Below are 20,944 nucleotides of genomic sequence, written 5' to 3'. Positions count from 1 at the left end.
AGCCCCGCATTGGGCTCTGTGCTGACAGTTCAGAGCCTGGAGCCCATTTCAGATTCTGTGTCTCCCTCACTCTATGCCCCTCCCCAGCTAGTGCTCTGTCTTTCTCTGTCTCAAAAAAAAGAAATGTTTAAAAAAAAAAATAAATAAATACATTAAAAAAAACAAGAAACAAAACACCTTCTTCATTTCCCCATCTGGGGCACCTGCTGATTTGGAGACAGCCTGCTAGGTGCTTTGAGCAGGGACCTCATGGAACTCTGTCAGCCAGGTGTGGAGGAGACAGGCAGCACATGCTGAGGCTGAGAATGCCACCACTGTCCTACCAGCAGGACGTGGTGGCGGTCCCAGCAGTGGTGCTGAGGGGCGGGGGAGGGGGACAGTGTCTGGGTTCTCATCCCTGTGCTGTGTGCAATGCTCTTGCTCCTTTTTTACCAGAAAAAGTGCTGCTGATGTCTCCGTCCATTTGACCAGGGTCTTCCCTTGAGGTATCACTGTCATTAACAGTCCTGATGTCACCTCCACTTTGGAATCCCAGCTGCAAGGCTAGTGTGTAGTGACACATTCCGCAGATGCCCTCCTTCTTACTCAGAGACGCCCCTGGGCCCCTCTCTTGTAAGTACATAGCCCCGGGGTTGTTGCAGGCTCCTGAAGTAGTCCCACATGGGCTGTGGCCTCACTGTGTTGATCTGTTTCATTGCCCAGGAGGGGCACTTCAGAGGTACATTAGGGCCCAGTATGCACCCCCTACCTTTGGGACTAAGGGTGTCTTTTTGAATTCTCAGGTTCTTTTCTCCTTGAGTTGAGGTCCCTGTCGTTGAGGCGGGTTGCACCTCACTGTCCTCATGGTCCTGCTGCCCCTCATGATAGATACGTTCCCTCTTTTGCTTAGCTTGTTTCTGATGATGTCCTCCCAGGATTAGATACAAGAGAGGAATCTGTTTTTCTCCATTGTTGGTAGGAAGCGCCAGAAGTGTATCTTTTCACTGCAGTTGCTTTTCTGCTGGGCTGGTGCCTTAGCGGCAGGACTGCTTCTTACTTATGTATGCTTTTGTGATTTCTAAACACTCTGGCACTGGGCAGGCTTCTCATTCTGAAAGGCGAGGATGGGAAGGGAAGCCAGTGTGTAACATAAAGCTGCCTTGTGCAGCTTTTGATCTAACATCTGGTTTCACTGTTTTACAGATTAGAAAACTGAGGTTCAGAGAGGTGAAGTAACTTGCTCAAGGCCACACAGCTACCAGATTTGAAGCCTTCTCAAATCCTCAGATGACACTCTTTTCTTCAACTACTTTGCCTTTCTCAGTGCACTCCCTTGCATTCTGCTTCATGAGCATGATTTGGTACACACCGGGGTCTTTCCAGTCCTGAATAAGCAGGCTGAGTCCTGAACTTGGCACAGAGCTGCTCTAGGAGGCTGATCTACCCTCCTGTGCCCAGACCCCATGTAGCTTCGCTGCCTATCCCCACCAGACTCCTGCCTTTGGACCCTCATCTACACTGACTTGGAGTTCTACCCTTACCTTTTAGCTGTAGTGTGTGGGCTTACCTGCTGTGGAGCCTGTCCACATCCTGGTCCCACTCCCTCCTTTGGCCCCCATGGGACATGTCTCATTTTACACATCTTTGCTTGCCAGGGATGGGGTCTCCAATCCCAAGCATGCCACCTGGCCCAGAGGAGGTGTCGGGGAGTGTGTGGAGAAGATGGGAAAGTTTCCTTTTTTTTCTTTTCTTTTTTTTTTTTTTAAATTTTAAATAAATTATTTATTTAATGTTTTTTTATTTATTTTTGAGAGAGAGATAGATACAGTGTGAGCAGGGAAGGGTGAGAGAGAGAGGGAGTCACAGAATCTGAAGACAGACTCCAGGCTCTGAACTAGCTGTCAGCACAGAGCCCGACGCTGGGCTCGAACACACGAAACGTGAGATCATGACCTGAGCCAAAGTCGGATGCTTAACCAACTGAGCCATCCAGGAGCCCCATTTCTTTTTATTTTTTAATGTTTATTTATTTTTGAGAGAGAGAGAGAGCGTGAGCGGGGGAGAAGCAGAGAGAGAGAGAGAGAGAGAGAGAGAGAGAGAGAGAGAGAGAGAGAGAATCTGCAGTAGGCTCCATGCTCAAACTGTTAGCTCAGAGCCCAGTGTGGGGCTTGAACTCGTGAACCATGAGATCGTGACCTGAGCCGAAGTCAGACACTTAACCGACTGAGCTACCCAGGTGCCCCTCTTTTCTTTTTTATTGCATTCACATACAGGTAAAGTAAAATTTGCCATCTTAACCCTTTTGAAGTGTGCCTTTCAGTAGCATGAAATGCATTCATCTTGTTGTGCAGCCATTAGGACTGTCCATCCCCCCTAACTCTTCATCTCGTAAATCTGAAGATCTGCACCTGTTAAACAGCTCCCCACTCTCCCCTGCCTCCAGCCCCTTTAAACCAGCATTCTACTTCCTGTCTCAATGTATTAACTACTCCACCTCACACAGTATTCATCTTTTTGTGATGGGCTTATTACCGAGCGTAATGTCTTTGATTCATCCATGTTGTAGCATATTGCAGAATAATTCCCTTCCTCTTTAGGCTGAATAATATTCCATTGTACTTATATACTGCATTTTGGTAATTCATTCATTGGTTGGTAGATACTTGGGTTGCTTTCACATTTTGGCTACTAAGAAAAATGGTGCTGTGAACATGGGTGTATAAATATCTGTTCGAGACTCTGCTTTCAGTTCTTTTGGATGAGTGACCCAGAAATGGAATTGCTGGATCCTGTGGTAGTTCTCTTTTTAATTTTTCAAGGAACAGTGGCTGCATCATTTTATTTTCCCACCAGTAGCACACAAGAGTTTTGGTTTCTCCACATCCTTGCCAGTACTTGTTTTCTGGGGTTTTTTGTTTTGTTTTGTTTTGTTTTTTGATAGTGGTTATTCTAATGGATGTGAGGTGGTAAGATAGGAATTTGTTTGAAAAAGGGCTGTGTAGCTTTGTTCCAGAGCCCTCTGGTTAGGTCCTTGGATCCCTCGGGTAGACACCCTCCACTGCCCTGGAGACAGACATGGCTTTGACTTTCTGGTTTCCCTGCCAGTGCAGTACCTGGACAATGAGACTTTCTTCTTTATTTTTCTACTTTTGGTTTGAAGAAGACAGCTCTTATTTTCTAATGCTCATAGGCAACAAGCTGGTCTTGAGCCCAAGGTGCCCAATCCCAACCATTTGGGCTGGGGGAAGTCCCTGCTCATCTTTCCCTACCTTCCCAGGGGGTGCTCATCTTTCTCTACTGAGCTTGAGCTCTTTGGGCTGGGGGGCAATCAGGAGAACCTTCTAGGGACTCCATGGCAGCAAGGTGGCTTGGTGAACTCCAAAGTTGCAGGTCTGCTTCATGAATGCCTGTACCCAGGGGAAAGTAGGGAGTCAGCAGAGGCCAGGAACCCCCTTGCCTGGGATGCTGTGGGAAAGACCCAGGCCACCCTGTGTGGGTCCTGGTGACCACAAGGTTACCTTCCAACCCTGAGGGCTTATGACATTCTCCACCCCTGGACATTCTGAGGTGCCTGCTGATCTTGACCAAGCTGTCTGCATTTCCCCCTTGAACGATGGCTCGTGCAATCCCAGATGGGGACAGAAGCCGAAGGAGAGGGCAGGCTGCCCCCAGGCAAGAGCCATCAGGCACACATCCTCCATCTCTTCACGGCTAGGTGAGGATATGTCTTAGCAAGCTCCTTGGAAGAAGAGCAGGTCATTTTGATGACCACTGCCTCTCTCTGCTAGGAGGACAAAGCTGACATCACCGAACTGAGGGAAGCAAGGCAGTATCATGGACACTCCTGGAGGCTGTAGTCAGAGCTGTGGGCTAGCAAGTAACCTTCCTCCAACAGAGTTAGGGAAAGGGGTGAGGGTCCAGCATCACCCCCAGCGCCATCCTGGGGTCAGCAGTGTCAGGGCCTGTGTTCTGCCAGATCAGCATGGTCACTCCTTCCTAGGGTCCTCAAGAGTCCCAGCATCATCGTACCTGTTTGTTTATAATGGGGGACGTCGAGGCACAGAGAGGGGAGCCGACAGTGGTTGAGCAGCCCCTGCTCACTGGGCTCTGTGACACGCTGTGTGACATTGCTTCTCACAGTGACCTGCCAGGCCCTGTCCCCAGGTACAAGCAAGGGGCAGGCCCAGAAACATTGGACCTCAGCAAGAAGAGGCTGATACCACCTCAGCCCACATTTCTCACATTCAGGGCCCCTTCGGTGAGTGGTGGAGCTGGATGAAGAAGGCAGCCAGGGGCCTCTCGTGGGCATGTAGAGGCTGAGAAAGTAAAACACACACTTGGATTCTGCTCTCTGAAGAAATGGCCATGCCCACATGGTGCCTCAGCCCCTTGGGAGCTCATGGACCCTTTGGGGGGTTTTTTGTTTGGGGTGGGTTTTTGTTTTTTTAGGCAGAAGCCAAAGCATATGCACATGTTCAATTAGTCACTCCTACTGATTGAATGCAAGTGAAATATGCATCTTTTACAAGGGGACTCAACGCTGGCTCAGGAATGTTTGAACAACAGCCCTGCTTTGTAACTTTAATTCTGGCCATCACCACATTCAGTATATCCGATCAAGATCAATAATTGTGCTCGTGGAACAGAAATTGTAACTCTTGAGTCAAGCTGTTATCTGAGCAATCACAAGTTCATTCACATTTATGATTCATTGGTTAGGGACGCTTTGATTGTTCCAGTGCCCCAGTGAGGCTCAGCAACAGGCAAAGCAGGATAAATGTTGCCTGCGTCCCTATGGCTCAGTGTGGCCACATTGCCCGGCTCTGGGTCCTGACTTAAATAGGACTAATGTTTGCTCACACCTGTCCTCCCTGCAGAGTTGGGGAGAGCAGATGTTTGGTACCAGCCTGGCCTTTATGCTTACTCCTGAGAGCCCTCCCAGGTTGGTTTATCAGTGGGCAGGCACAAGGATTGTACTGCCTACATTGCGTGTTAGCTCCCAAGCTCAGGTCCTTATGCAGAGGCCACCCCCCGGCCCTCTGCTGGCTGGGCTCCAGGACAGTGGCCAGCCATCTTGCCAGTGAAGGCATGGCCCCTGCCCAGAGAGGAAGACAGGATCCTTTGTCGAGAGACCCAGCTGTTAACTCCCAGCTGGGAGCAGCCCACCCCTTCACAGCCAGGGTTTTGCACTCTGATCACCCTGGCTCCCCGAGATTGGGGCTGGGGGTAAAGGATACTCCCCCCAATTCTGCCCTGCTACCTATATTCCTGCCACTCAGTTCCAGCTCCTGCCCGTGTGGGCCTCGTGGCAGTTCTGTTTACCTGGGTCCCTCTGTTAGCTTTCCACCTTGTCATGACCAGTTTTTATCTGCTCTGTCTGCCTCATGTCTGTGTGACTTGCCCCATTCCCTGCCCTCTGCCCCTGCCCTGGCCTGAGCAGAGGCCTTCCTTCTGGCTTTCTGCCTTCTTCTTCCAGTTGCCCTTCTCTGGCTTCCTCTCCACCAGGATCACCCCACCGTCAAGGTCCCAACTGGATTCACGTGCCCTTTCCAGAACTGGCATGTGTGCAAGGCAGGGTTATAAATAACCCTGGTCCTGGCCCTGCCCTTTGTTCTCTGTCTTCTGCATTTCTTTCCCGCCCTCTCCAACAAAGCGGAGTTGGCTGACTTCTGAGCTGTCCATGTCTGCCACCAGCCCCCAGTACCATTCTGGGGTTCAAGGGAGGATTCCTGATCCAAGGAGAGGTGTCTGCACCCGTGTCTTCTCCCCAGACCAGCACATTCCCCGGGCCAGACATTCCCCTGAGCTGGCCACACCCTTCGGAACAGGGAGAGCTGGAGTCGGCGCCTTCCTGCCTGCTCTCTTTTTCCTCCCAGCTTTCCAAATTGTGTGGGTGGGAATGAGACGCACTGCCACCCACGTGAGCACCGGCATCTTGTGCTGGGTGGGGCTCCATCACACCTCCAAACCCCCACCAGCACTCATAGTAGCAGGATTGTTCCTCAGCACACAGCAGGGTCGGGTGGTTGGCTGTTCTGCCCAAGGAGCCTGCTGTGCCCTTCACCTCTACCTCTTCCCTTGCTTGGGGAACAAATGGCACCTGGACACAGTGGGAAGCACGTTCAGGGTCACCTGAGAGCTGCTTCTCCAGCGGGCTGCCACATGAATGGTATGGCCTCAGTGAGCTGAGATGAGAGGAGGTGTCAGCGTCCCCTACCCTGCACGACTGTGCACTGTATGTCCCAGACTTGCTGACTATGGTGGCACTCCGGGCCCTGGAGCAGGTTAAACTAACAGTTCTGGATCTTGGCACCTGCTTGTTAAACAGCGCAAGGTTCCAGAAGGAGCACTCAGAGCTTTGCAAAGGTACAGCCAAACTAGGGCTCAACCAGGAGTTCTAGATGCATTCATTCGTTGGTTTATTTGTTCATTGTATCTTCACGGAGTACCTATGTGTTCCAGGCACTGTGCTGGGACAGGATGTCTCAAGATCAGACACAGCATGTTCTGGAGATTTCTGCCTGTGAAGCCACTGCCCAGTGTGCCATGGTGGGGAGAGGGTTCTGTGTGGACTGGTACCTTTCCCTGGAGTGATACTTAGCCGTGATCTTGGTGGCTGACTTGTATGCATGCATGAGTACATGCACATCCTTGGGCATACACATACGCATATGCATGCACCTAGCTCATGCATGCTTAGAGATTCCCAAAGCAAAGTGGTGGTTCAGGAAGACTTTTTGTATGGTTCCAGTGGGCAGTGAGGATGTGATGCAAACCTCAGGGACCCTGAAAGCAGAAGCAGAGAGGACGTGGGGATCAGGCCTTGCTTTTCCAGTTTAAACCCAGGAAGCTGATGCTCAGGGCAAGAGGGCAGTTGCCTGAGACTGGGGCTCACCAGGCAAGCCTGGCTCTGTAGCCCTGTTCCCCAACTCCTGGCCCTGGACTCTTCCTGTTAGGCCGGCCATCTGTATCACCAAGTGCCTCCCTCCTCCACTCCAGGGAAGTGGAAAGGGTAGCATGGTTGGGGGCACACAGAGGGGCCATACTGGGGAGGTCCTGATTCTAGGTTCTGTAGAGACACTGTGAGGCCTGAGCTGGCCTTAGGTCCTTCCTGGAACCCAGTGGTTCTCACCTAGGGGCAATTTGGCCCTGGAGGACATGTAGCAACATCTTGCAGATGTTTGTGGCTGTCCCAGCTCGGGGTAGGAATGGGTGTTGCTACTGGCACCTGTGGGTGGAAACCAGAAATGCTACCCAACACCCTTCAGGGCCCCCAGCATCCAAATGAGAATCCTCCAGCCCTGGATGTCAGCAGTGCTGAGGACCAGGAAACTGCCACAGATCAGCAATCTCCCCTGAGTGGTTCACGAATGTGGACCGAAGCGGCAGCGCTCTCGTTCTACACCCAAGGGCTGCCACAGTGTGGTTGTCTTGTGTTCACCCACAGGTGGGAAATGAGTGGCAGAATGGGCAGGGGTGTTGTCTCAGTTTCCGAGGACTGCAGTGCGGCCCCATTGGCACAGGACTAGGCAGAGGGAGCAATGGTAGGCGGTGGGCACAGCCAACCCCTGACACCAACTGTCTCACTAGTGGTCAGGTCACAGGTCCCCTCCCAAGTACACAGAGCACAGCCCCCTGGGCTGCCCAGATGCCCAACTGACTCATGGGGGAAGTGGCCAGGAGGTCATACAGCAGTTTTTAGTGCCTGTGGCATCAATATTTTCTGTTTGTTTTCTGGGCAGTTGTAACAGAGTCCCACAGACTGGGGCATCTTGCCCTGACTGCCCAGCTCCACACTGCCCATTTCTCAGTGTCAAGACAAAGGGTGGCCCTCAGCTTTGCTGGGTGACCCCTCCAGAATTTTCAGTGACCCTGAGCGAGCGAACGGTTGACTGGCTGAGGCTCCAGTGCCTCTCTTTATTTCTACATGGAGCCTTCTCCAGAGGCTTGTCCTCAGGTTGATAAACAGGCCTTTCTGAGAGGGGCTACCCAGGATATCGTCCCCCTGGTCTGACCTCTGTCTGTTTTTCCTGCAGAATGAGCTGGACCTGGAAAAGGGCTTGGAGATGAGGAAATGGGTGCTGTCTGGAATCCTGGCTAGCGAGGAGACTTACCTGAGCCACCTGGAGGCACTGCTGCTGGTGAGGAGTGAGGAGGGCCTGAGCAGGGCAGGGACACTCTGCTCACAGGCCACAGGTCAGCCGTCAGAAGGCAGTCCCTTTTCCCGGAGTCATGGAGATGACCCCAGAGGGTCAGAAACTTCACCTCTGTAGAAGCTTGGCCTCCCCGTGGGGTAATGGATACTAATGTAAGACAGGTGCCAAACCAAGCTGGCTTTACATTATTTTTAATGAAATTCAAAAATAAAAGCACACGTGTCATGTAACCATGACTTTCTGTGGTCACACCATGCACCTGAGAAAGGGCGAGCCCTCTCATATGTACCATTCCTCCTGTCACCCGTGTTGCCTCACTTGTGCCCTCTTCTAGCCCATGAAGCCTTTGAAGGCTGCTGCCACCACCTCTCAGCCGGTGCTGACAAGCCAACAGATCGAAACCATCTTCTTCAAAGTGCCTGAGCTCTACGAGATCCACAAGGAGTTCTATGATGGGCTGTTCCCCCGAGTACAGCAGTGGAGTCACCAGCAGCGAGTGGGTGACCTATTCCAGAAGCTGGTGAGTGACTCGGAACAGGTACACAGCAGCCTCCCAGCTTATTGCCTCTGCAGGGGTCAAGCCTCTCCCTTGACCTGTGGGCCTGTGTTGCCAAGGGCTCTGGGATACTGCACCCTTATTTTAAGGCTCCACATTCAACATGGGACTTATACTCACAACCCTGAGATCAGGAGTTGCATGCTTTACTAACTGAGCCAGCCAGGTACCGTTGGAGAATTTTTTTTTAAGTGGTGTGGGGAAGGGAGATATGGTCAGTAAAAATTGAGGTAGTGGGAAAAGTACCCCTGGAGCCTGAAGGAGGGCCCTGGCAGAGAGAGGTGGAGAAAACCCACCTTAGTTCCTTCCAGCAGTTGTTTTCAGAACCAGTAGGCATATTCAATGCTGACTTTGACAATGACACCCTCATGCCTTGTAGAAATCAAGACTGGTTCTTATGGACAGCCTGAAGAAATGTGGGGCAGGGTGGTTTGACTGCAGAGTGTGGACTGAAGCACAGCCTTGCAATGAGAGGTGGTTTAGCTCCTGAGCACAAGGGAGCCCATGGGTACCCATCTCCCCTTAGCTGAGAGGCAACTACCATAAGGCAGGTCCTGTCCTTACCACTGAGGGAGTGAGAAGCCTGAGGAACTATGGGTCACTTGCTGGGACTGTAATCCTGGTTTGTCTTCAAAAGGAGGGCCTTTCCTGCTGCCTCCAAGGGTCATAAAACTAAAGGGCAGGTGGTATAGGGTGACAGAAGAAGAATTTCTGAAAGGGCTTAATGAGCCCATACTGACAAGGAATCCTTATGGCAGAGGTGGCTATGGGTCCCAGTTCAGGTCCCAGAGGCAGAAGCACCCTGTCGGGACAGAAGGAGCCCACTGTGAAGGCAGGTCAGGGGCCTCTGTGGCTGTTTGCTGACCACAGGACCCAAGAGGAGCCAAGGATATGGTGTTTAGAAAGTCAATGGGACCAATAAAACCTAGCAATCAGATGAAAGATGCTGTGGCAGGCCCCTTGGCACTGGCCAGGCCACATGCAGGAGAGGCACTGGCTCGAAGTGCATATTTAACCAAGACCTGGGTCAAGTAAAACTTCTCCAAAAGGAGGAAACAAGGGACACGGGAAGGAGAAAACCTGAGAGCTGTCGGATCGATGTCTATCTTCCAATATACAAAGTTTCAGTGTGTGTGGAAAGGAGTCCCCACCTATTTTGCAGTTCTAAAGTGTGCAACCAATTGGTTTCTTTAAGAGGAGTCTGTGGGAGAAAGGATTCTGGGTAGAGGAGACCAGCAGCTGTCCTGGGAGTGCCACTGAAGGCAGGTACCAGGTGGGACCCTGTGACAGAGGTTCTACTTCTGAGGATTTCTAATCCTGAGACCAGATTGTCCAGGCACCCTGTGCACATGCTTTTTCCTTGGAGCCTTTGTGCTCCCAAGGGAAACCAGTGCCCCAGGGGTAGAGGTGGCCCAAGGTCACAGGCCCCCTCCAAGTACACAGAGCACAGCCCCATGGGCTGCCCAGACGCCCAGTTGGCCCAGACCCAGTCCTTGCCTTGGTTTGCACCTGGGCTTGAGTGATCTGCTCTGAGGTGTGACCTTCCTGTTGGCAGTCCCCTCTCTCTACTGCCCTGGGCTGCAGGTACCTTGGACTCCAGGCTGGAATAAAGATACAAGAAACACGTGAAGTTTTTTGCCTCTTTTGCTCAGATTCCTGTTATATGAAACCCCTTTCTCCATAGCCAAAAAGCAGGAGGCTGTATTAGTGCAGCACCACCATTTCTGAATCCCCCACCCCATTTCTCCCTGTGTGAAGTGTCAGCAGGTTTAAACCTAGTAGATTTGGCTCAGCCTGTAGCCCTCCTGAGAATGAGAGAATTGTGTTGTTGAGAAGAAACTGCAACCAGCACTCTTCCCTGAATAACTTTCTGATATCACTCAGAAAATTATCTTTCAAATGTTCATAGTCCAATGACCGCCAGAATTTGGAAAATTTCTTCTGGTTTCCCTGAGCTACCTTTGTGGGTCAGATGTTGTAGCAGGACTGAGCGGGGAACTGCATTGGGAAGTCCTGTCCCAGAACCAAGTGGAGAGTGTCTCATGTGCCACCGAGTTGGGTGCTAGGGCTCTGCCGTCCCTTTCTGACCTGTAGACAGTGGGATCGGCCCACTCTCACCCCATTAGGCTCCCCAGCTGGGAGAGTCTTAGGACCAGAGGAGCCCGCACTGCTGTGCCCCAGCCATGGCACTTCCCCTGCCCCAGGATTTGTGAGCTGTGCCTTGTAGTTCAGAAAGCCCGGACTCTTTACTGCAAGAATGTAATGGGTTAACTATAATTGCTCAGGGGTTTGTTTTCTGGCTGAAATTTTGTCAAGCTATTTTTTTGTTTTTCTGATCCTTTCAAACTTCCAGAAAAGTTGCAAACATAGTACAAGAATTTCCATGTGCCAGATACACCAGTTGTAGCATTTTGCCAAATTTGTTTTATCTTTTTCTCTCATTTTTATAAACGTGTGCACACGTGTGTGTGCATGCACACACATATGCTAAATAATTTGAAAATAACTTGCAGATACATCTGTCCTTTTACCCCTAAATACCTAAAAGCAAAGACAAGCCCCTTCCATAACCCATAGTACAGTGATTGAATTTGGGGACTTTCATATTGGTGTGGCACTGTTATTTAATATGCACTCCATATGCAAATTTATCTCGGCGGCCATCACCTTGTTGATAGCCACTTTCGTTCTGATTCAGGATCCAATCCAACGTTACAAAATGGACTTGATTTTCACATCTCTTTAGTTTTCTTTAAACTGTACCGGTTCCCTGGCCTTTGCTTATTTTCCAAAGCCTTGACAGTTGTGAAAGGTACAGGCCATTTTGCATTTGTCTGATGTTTCCTCAGGAATAGATTCACGTTCTGTGCTTCTGGCCAAAATGAAACAAAACAAACCACAGCAGTGATGCCGTGTCCTCCTCAGTGCCTCATGTCAGGAGGCACGTGATCTCTATTTATCCCATTACTGGTATAGCTCCATTTTGGATTAACTAAAAATGTGAGATTAGACTGCTTGGGCACTTCTCGAATGCCTCGTGGAAGATGGGAGCTCTTTGGGGAAAGGGAGAAGGAGAAGTAATGGAAGGGGTTCTCTTCTCCTGGACCTAGTATCAGTTTGCTAGGGCCGCCATAGTCTGCATGACTTAAACAACAAAAATGGATTTCCTCACTGTTCTGGAGGCTGGGGTTCTGAGATCAGGCCCCAGCAGGGTTGGTCTCCTGAGGCCTCTCTCCTCAGCTTGCAGATGGCTACCTTCTCCCTGTGTCTTCACAGGTGTCCCTCTATGGGTCTGTGTCCTTATCCTTCTAAGAACACCAGTCCTACTAGATTAGTATCCACCCTAACAACCTCATTTTAACTTCATCACCTCTTATGCCCTCTCTCTAAATACAGTCACATTTTGAGGTGCTGGGAGTTAGGGTTTCAACATAGGAATTTTGAAGTGATGCATTTCAACAGTTACATCCCCTCTGGGCTCCTGACCGCATTATCTAAAGAAGCCCCATAGCTTTTAGCCTCTGCTCTGTTCTCAGCCGTTTGGTGTGTTATGGGTTTGTTGATTTATTTATCATGTATCTTTCCTGCTACTGGCCTCACTGTGTCTGATTGATTCGTGACTGTGGTGGACAGTGCCTAAAGCAAGTCTTTATTGGGGAGGTGCTCAATGACCTGTGGCGGAGGGAGAGGAGGAAATGCTCTGGGTCTGACGTACTTATTGGCGTTTGAGGATACAGTGACTGGTCAGGGTGATCAGCACAGCAAGGGCCTGGCCAGGGCCTCTGTGCAGCCCCCACAGTGAGTGGAGCCAGAGACCAGACAGTGCCAAGGGTACCTGCTTACCCAGCATCTGGGTTTGTCATCTGAAGAAACATAAAATTCAATATAAATGCAAATGGCATATAGAAATAAAATTTAGATTCAGCACAGAATGAACACCAGGATCAGCTAAAGCTTTAGGCTTCCAGCTCCTGGTTGGCTGCAGTGGGAGTGCCTGGCTAGGGGGTCACCAGTGTTCTCCATTACCCTCTCCAAGCTTGGCTTTGCTGGTACAAGATGGGGGCTGGTTTCCCCTTGGCTGCATCTGAAGGTGACCTAGGGCCCACATGTGCACACATACACGTGTGTGCTCCTGCACACACACACACACACACACACACACACACACACACGCCCTTGGAAGCTGTCGCTTTATTGAGTATCTGACCAGAAGGCTAAGTGAAAAGACTCTCTGTTAATGCCTTTGGTTTGATACAAGACAAATAAAAAGCCTCTCGCCTTGCAGCTGGCAGCCAGCAGATCTCCTGCACACAGGTGTGGATTCTAATACCTGGACCCCCTTACCAGGTTTAAGCTGGGCTCATGTCTGGACAGCAGGCGCTCCTCTTCTCCAAGGGCAGCTAGATTGCGTGTTCCTATTGTGTCTGAAGGGATCAGACATGAGCAGAACACCATGGCCACCATAGGCTGGGGGGCAGACCTCCTTGTCCACTGTAGTCTCCTGCAACCAGAAGGAAAGGTGCCACTCCATCCCACCTGTGTTAGACTCTTATCTGGATTCACTGACAACCTCAAATTTTAGCCACTGCTGGTGGCACTATTGAAATGAGTGAGGTGGGAGGAAAAGCAGCTGTGGAAGGAAACTGTTACCTGCCTGGGGCAGTGAGTCACTTCTCAAAGTGTCACTTGGGTAAAGGAGAGCATGCTTAGTGCATGGCTGGGGGAAGCAGGTGGGATGCAGTAGCAGGGAAGAGTGGAGGTGTCTGCAGCTCTGTGCTGCCTGCTGCAGCTGGGGTTTCTGCAGAGCTGTGCATGGAAACCCATTTCTCAGAAAGATGGAGAACAGCAGCACCTGTCCTGCACCTGTCCCACACTCTCTTCCTTTCTTCCTACAGGCCAGCCAGCTGGGTGTGTACCGGGCCTTTGTAGATAACTACGGAGTTGCCATGGAAACAGCTGAGAAGTGCTGTCAGGCCAACGCTCAGTTTGCAGAAATCTCTGAGGTACTCGTGACACTGTTCAGACAGGTGCACCCCTCCGCCTCCCACGGGTAGGATGTGGGCTCGTCGTTGGTACACCATGACCCAGGAGAACTGGGTGCACAATACCAAGTTCTGGTTGTAAATCTCAGCTCAGTTTCCAGATGCTTCTGGGTTGGCTCTGTCAGCTCTGTGTGGGGGACGCTGTTGTGAACAGATAGGAGGAGCAGCCCCATGAGTTCCTTACCTCTCCAAGGTCCAGGACTCAATTCTGGGGCTTTGCCGAGTCCCCCAGTCAGATGCTGTCGTGTACCATCTGTGTGCAGTAAGGAGTATCTTTAGTTCTGTCTCATGAGCAGAGGTCTGGACATGAAAGTCCCAAGGCCAACTATGCACCTGGTCACTAGAGAGCAGGTGGGGAGGTGTGTTGTGCTCTGTTTCTCCTGCAGCCTGTTGGTGACCTTGCTCCCCAGGGAAGCTGACCAGCTAGCACGGGTGTGTGGGGCTGGTATAGCTGCTCTCTCTAGACCCATGTGGGCAGAAAGCTCCAGGCTGGAGCTCCTGGAGGACTGAAACCTCAAGCCCCCAGTGTTAGCATGAGGGGCCTCAAAAGAGCTCCCCAGATATGGAGGATGAGCGGCCTGTCGGGGCTGGTGGCCATTCCTGGACCAGGACCTATAGCACCTTCCTCCCCGGGTTCCCAGCGGGGGTTTTCCCCACCTTCCACATCCTGTTTCTACCCTATGCAGTTGGGTGACATTTCCTCTTTCTGGGCCTGTCATCACTTGCAGTGCCTCCAGCTCCTCAGAGCTCTGACTTGCCTTCCCTCCACTAAACAAGGATTCTAGATGGAAAGACTCCAAGGGAGAAATTAGCATAAGAAAAATAAATGGAAACTAGAAATATGGAGTGAGTGGGGTCACTTGCTGAGAGACAGTCATACCCTCTCATACCTGGCTTTGTTCCGGGAGCTTTGTGCCATTTTGTAATTTATCATGAGAGGTGTCATGTTGTGGGTACTGATCATCTCTTGTGGTGGTAATGGGTGCCATGCTGTTCCTCCAGAGCCTGTGGGTCCATCCACTCCCTGCCTGGTGCTGCTGGTAACAAGCTGCATGGACCCAGGGTTCCAGGCTGGCTCCAGATGTCCCTCCCTGTCATTTAGGCCATATCTTTCTTTAGGTCATTCCCTTAGTGAACCCCTCCACTCCCATCCCTGACAGATGCAGTGCTGGCACAGAATCCCGAGTGACCTTGACCAATTAGAGACCTAATCCTTTAAGAGCAGGCTCCAGTTAAATGGAGCCAAGTTCAAGTCCACCCAGACAGGCTTCTATAAGAGGAGGGTGGAAGCATGGTGGGACACCAACCTGGGGTCACATGGTCCCACTGACCATACACAAGCGGGAATCTGAACTGAGGCAGAGATGCTGGGAGGGAGACAGCATCTTGGGGCCAGCTAGAAGCTGGCCTTTGGTGAAGCTTGTACTTTGGAGGCAGCATCTGCTTTGGTTCTCTAACTATATTTTTATTTTTATTTTTTATTTTTTTTAATGTTCTATTTATTTTTGAGAGAGAGATAGAGACAGCGTGAGCAGGGGAGGGTCAGAGAGAGAGGGAGACACAGACTCCAAAGCAGGCTCCAGGCTCTGAGCTAACTGTCAGCACAGAGCCCGACACAGGGCTCGAACACACGAACCATGAGATCATGACCTGAGCCGAAGTCAGATGCTTAACCAACTGAGCCACTCAGGCGCCCCTCTAACTATATTTTTAAAAGAGACCCAGAGAGATTGGAATCACCCAGACAGCAAAATGGAGCCAAAGGGAACAGAAGCAGCAGGCGGTGTAGAGGTTTACTCTGGGATTCAGAGCTCAGACGTGGGACCTGGATAGTCACCGTCAGGAGAGGGAGCCATGGAGCCGTGGTCCCTCATCTCCTCCCAGTCCTGAAAATGAGTCAGGGCAGTGTCCAGTTAGACCAGAGTTGCCTAAGCTGGGTTTCATGAAATGCCAGCTCCCACACGATGGAATTCTGGGAAAAGGGCCTCTGGGTCAAGTTAAGTTGGGAGACCTGGGGCATTAAGCCAAATTCATAAGTTTTCTTGAGACAGGATTTATGGAGCTCTGCATGCTTATGTGCGGGGGGCTGTCCAGGGGCACGTGGTGTGAAGGCTGCCTCCCAGGTGCACGTGAGCACGGAGCCTGATTTTTACAGAGGCTCAGGTTCAGCTCTTACACGCCCTCATACCCCCCACAGCCTTTTGGAACTGCTGAGGCAGATGTTCAGAGGAATAATCACCATGAGGTGTGTTAACCTTTCAAGAGAGGTGCCAAAGAGCATTGTGGAGTTTGGTCCCAGGGAGCTTAAAATACCATCGTTTTTAGTCTTGAGAGGTTTACAGCAGCACAGGAAGTTGAGAGAGCCATGTCTGAGCCCCTTCCTCTCCCTGTGCTGTTTTTTGTTGTTATTCACAGCCTAGTAATGGGATTAACCATAGCTTCTTTCCAGAGATGATTTCAGGTACCCAGGGATCTTATATCCTGGCTTCTCTTGGTACCTTGGACCAAATCAGTGATGCCTTTGATGCAGTTGTGTGAAAGCATGACCTACCCACTGAAAAGCTCTGCTCTCTTCTTGGGGATCGTAGCACCTATTTGTTAACAACTATGGGCATACCTTGCTTTAACGCACTTTGCAGATCCTGTGGTTTTTACACATTGAAGGTTTGTGGCATCCCTGTGCTGAGGAAATCTGTCAGTGCCATTTTCCTAACAGCATTTGCTCGCTGTGTCACATTTTGGTAATTCTCATGCTACTTTAAGCTTATCCATTATTATATTTCTTATGATCTGTGATCATTGATTATGATTTGCTGAAAGCTTAGTTGATGATTAACATTCTTCACCAATGAAGCATTTTTTTAACGAAGGTATGTACATTGTAGACACGATGCTGTCGAACAGTTAATAGACTACAGTGTACTATAAACATAGATTTTATATGTACTAGAAAACAAAACAAAAATTCACTGGGCTCACTTTTTTGCAGTATTTGCCTTATTGCAATGGTCCAGAACCATACTCGCGGTACTCTGAGGTATGCCTGTGTATCTGCAAAGTCAGGAGAGGATGGGGAGGAGGTGGAATCCATTGTGGCTCTCAGTGGTGGTGGGGCTGCCCTGGCCATTTCCAAAGGTGACTGCTCCTCCAACCCCTTGGGCCCCTTGCCCACTGTTTAACTTCTCTGAGAAAATGCATTTAGGGAGGCACTGTGGTTTGCCTTGTTTTTATAGGATTCTGTATGTCAGAGGCTGTTGACCAGGGGTTGTCTTTGTCCCTAAGAGACAACTTAGCAATGCCTGGGGGTTTTTGGTTGTCACAGCAGGAGGAAGGTGTGCTGCTGCACCCATAGATAGAGGCCAGGGATGCCACTCGGCCTGCGGTGCACAGGACAGGTCCCCACAGTAAGAGAGCTTCCATTCCCAAATATCGACAGTTCCAGGTGAACACAGCACCCAGAGTATGCCTTGTGTTCTGCCCACCCTGTATTCATGCTGTGGTCCAGGACACCGCATTAAGGCTTGCCTCAACTAAGATTTTTTGCTGTGAGTGAAGGGTGAGTTTTCTTGCTAAAGGTTTCTGGCCATGTAATGTCCTGCCACATCAAAGCCGCCTCGGTTGTCCTGTGTGAAAATGTGCTTTTCTCTTTGCAGAACCTGAGAGCCAGAAGCAACAAGGATGCCAAGGACCAGACGACCAAGAACTCTTTGGAAAGTAAGTTCTCTGTTCTGAGGCCTCCTCGTGTTCCCTGTGGGGGCAGCTGCTGCGAACGAATAGGGCACTTGCTGGAAAAGCAAACATGGCACTCAGTTGGGTTACCTCTGGTGTCTTTGCTGTTCCTGACCCAATAGCGAGAGCAGGGATGTGGAAAAAGTGGCACTGGATATGGCGGGTTGGGGAAAGACACAGACAGGACCAGCTTGCCACCAGCATTAGCAACCAGGAAGAATGGGAGGGTTTTGCAGACAGACGCCCACCAGTCAGGCACTGCTGGGCATTTAAAATGTCATTGTGTTCTCCCTAGTGACCCTGTGAGGAGGATTTTGTTTTCCCTTTTTTCAGATGACAAAACATATTTAGAATGAAAGTAACCCATATGGAACACAAGTCCTAAGTGTCCAGGCAGGGATAAAGCCAGAGACATCAGGCTCCTGGGCCTGTGTGTTCAGCCTCCTTCTTCACTCTGGGCAGAAAGGAAGAGATCAGGACTGATAAGTCACTTCTCAGTTCCGGTTGTTAGGACAGCATGAATAGTTACAGAGAACAGCAGATGTGGCTCCAGTACCAGACCTTCACCGTGCTCTGAGTCTCAGTTTCTCATCTGGAAAACGCAGATAACAATGTGTATCTTAGAGTAGCTGTGGGAATCACATGTGGAAATGCACCTGACATGTGTCAGAACACATCTAAGCATTCACACCCGTGATGGGCTGGGCTTGCCATCGTCATGGAGAAGTGGGGTTTGCCAAGGACCAAAACCTGTTGTGGACCAAAACCTCAAAGCCACGTGCCCAGCCTTCTTGGGGGTTAGGGTTTGTCCTGGTCACCGGGGATGGGTAGTTCCCAGGGGATGTGGAGGTCGGGCTGCTCCCTGCCGGAGGACTTAACAGCAAGTGGTCTGGTGCTGCTTTCTCCGTGCCTGGCCACGTCTCACCTGCCCTGCCCGTCTCTCTGCAGCCCTGCTCTACAAGCCTGTGGACCGGGTGACGCGCAGCACGCTGGTCCTGCATGTGAGTCACTTCACCTGGGATCTTCTCACCCTGGGGTTCTTGGCTTCTGTTGTTCTGGGGCTGACACTGATGTTTGTCAGTGCTGCCCAGCCATCCCCCATTTTCCTGCTACACACTTTTATTGAAGATGCAGAAATGAGGAGCGCACAGTGGGGAAGAAAGCAGGTTCTCGAGCTGTCCTGGGTGCTCTCGTGGAGGAGATGCAGGGAGGGAGCGTCCTGTCCCACATAGGAAGGGCCTCCTGGTCCCAGTGCATGAACCGACCCTCTAAGGTAGATGGGGTGGGGGCACAGACAGCAGGTGCATTCCAGGCCAGTGAGGATGACCACTGCCCCACATCCTGGGGAGAGGGAGCATAGGGGGGGGCATGCCTCAGTGGGACTGCTCCTGAAGGCACTGGGGGAAACAAAAATGGCTCCTAATGCTACTGTCCAGGTGGCCCTATTCATTTATGTTTAGAGGAAGCTGTACATGCATGTTTGTTTTTTTTAATTTACAACCAAGTCACAGAAGTGTGTGAGGTTTCCATTTCTTTTCCTGCCCCTCCCCACAAATGATTCACCACCGCAAGGATTCTTTTATGCACATGCCAACATACGTGAACTTTTTTTTAATTACACAAAAGGCATCATGGTGTACGTATCATTCCACTTTGCCTTTTTCCCCCCCTTAAAAAAGGGACACAGTGGAGATTGTCCTACTTCAGCCCAGACAGCTCTGCCCTGTAGTGTTTAAGCCATGTAGCACTGACACCAGGGCCTTCCTCCAGACTTGTTTCACTTTGTTCCCTCCCGGGGGAATTTGAGAGCTAAGGGGAGTTCGTTTCTCTGAACAAGGGAGCTGTTGACCTTGAGTACAAATTATATGCATTCCTAGTAGAGAAGGAGTGAACACTGCCATCTCAATTCTTTTTTTTCTTTTTTTTTAATTTAAATCTAAGTTAGTTAACATATAGTGTAATAATGGTTTCAGGAGTGGAATTCAGTGATTCATCACTTACATGTAACACCCAGTGCTCATCCCAACAAGTGCCCTCCTTAGTACCCGTCACCCATTTAGCCCATTCCTCCCACTCCCCTCCCCTCCAGCAACCCTTAGTTTGTATTCTGTATTAAGAGTCTCTTATGGTTTGCCTCTCTCTCTTGTTTTTATCTTATTTGAGAGGTTTAGTCTCTTTCCTAAAGAGGGAGCCGCCCGAAAGGCCAGGTGCTTTTCTTCTCAGCTTGCAAGGACCAGTGGTCCTAGAGAAGATCGATTCTGCCCCCTAGGGGCATGTCGGAGACATTGTTGCTTGTCACAGCTGAGAAGGAAGAGGACTGCTTGCATCTAGTGGATAGAGGACAGGGATGGGGGGCTGACATCCTACAGTGCACAGGACAGCCCCCACCATAAGGAGTGATCCAGCCCAGAATGTCATCGGGGCTGAAGCTGGAGAAATCCCACTGTAGCCCCTGAGAGTAGAAGCCCTTGTTAGCAGTGTGCACACAGCATGGACTTGTAGGAACACCGTCTAGGTTTAGGACCTGCTTGTGGGGTGGTGCTCATGCAAGCACTGCCCACATAGACCCACCAGTGGTGGTGACACTTGGCAAGCTGGTGCCCCTGGGTCTTCCCAGCATGTGTCTACAGTTTAGACACAGTGGTGGGGCCTGGGCTGTACGCTCTCTGATTTGAGTCCTCTCTTTGCCCGACACAGGACTTGCTGAAGCACACACCCTCCAGCCACCCCGACCACCCTCTGTTGCAGGATGCCCTACGTATCTCACAGAACTTCTTGTCCAGCATCAATGAGGAGATCACGCCCCGCCGCCAGTCCATGACTGTGAAGAAGGGAGAGGTGAGCGGGACTGGGGATGGTCTGGTTTTGCCAGCCTGTCCCACCAGGCAGGGGGTATTCAGGGCACCTTTCTCATCCTTGGCAGACTGTGCCTGCCATTCAGCCTAACACAGGAAATGTGTTACCTCTTAGGGTCTTTGACGCTGGCAGGGTAAAACTCAATCCCGTGTGCGGGGCATCAGGGTGGAGTTACAGGTAGCACCTCACTTGGCTGCCTCTTTTTCCATCATGGCAGGTTGTATCCAGGGCACCCCTTCTTTTCCTCACACCCTTGTCAGCCTAGGGTCTGAGGAGACTGGTGAGAAGGAGGATGTCATTTTGTCTGCCTGGAACTACATGGTTCCTTCCGAGTATTCTTTCATTAAAAACAGTTCCAGGTTTTCCCTGCTATCCAAAGATAGGGTGTTCCTATGAAATCTTTTGTAAACTGGGGCACCTGGGTGGCTCAGCCAGTTGAGCATCCAGCTCTTGATTTTGTCTCAGGTCATGATCTCACAGTTATGCTTTCGAGCCCTGCATTGGGCTCTGCTGACAGGATTCTCTCTCTCTCTGATCCTCCCCTGTTCATGTTCTCTATCTCAAAATAAATAAGTAAACTTTTATAAACTGAAATAGTGCAAAATGAAGAAGCCATTACTATTTGT

General features: G+C 50.6%; 1 protein-coding gene across 3 annotated transcripts in view; it reads left to right on the top strand.

The window, feature by feature from the left end:
• Nucleotides 1-20,944, top strand: part of BCR (BCR activator of RhoGEF and GTPase) — a 120,760-nt gene that overhangs the window by 60,286 nt on the left and 39,530 nt on the right. For all 3 annotated transcript variants that reach the window (XM_077749236.1, XM_077749219.1, XM_077749228.1), the window contains 6 exons: nucleotides 8,016-8,120; nucleotides 8,470-8,655; nucleotides 13,587-13,694; nucleotides 17,387-17,447; nucleotides 18,411-18,463; nucleotides 20,160-20,300. In XM_077749236.1, coding sequence (XP_077605362.1) covers nucleotides 8,016-8,120; nucleotides 8,470-8,655; nucleotides 13,587-13,694; nucleotides 17,387-17,447; nucleotides 18,411-18,463; nucleotides 20,160-20,300 — 654 coding nt within the window. The remainder of the gene's footprint in view (nucleotides 1-8,015; nucleotides 8,121-8,469; nucleotides 8,656-13,586; nucleotides 13,695-17,386; nucleotides 17,448-18,410; nucleotides 18,464-20,159; nucleotides 20,301-20,944) is intronic.

The sequence above is a fragment of the Crocuta crocuta genome, unplaced genomic scaffold (genome assembly GCF_008692635.1).
Source record: "Crocuta crocuta isolate KB4526 unplaced genomic scaffold, BGI_CrCroc_1.0 scaffold1177, whole genome shotgun sequence".
NCBI lineage: Eukaryota > Metazoa > Chordata > Mammalia > Carnivora > Hyaenidae > Crocuta > Crocuta crocuta.
Note: the sequence above shows the minus strand (reverse complement) of the source record. Positions and strands in the feature narration are given on the sequence as shown.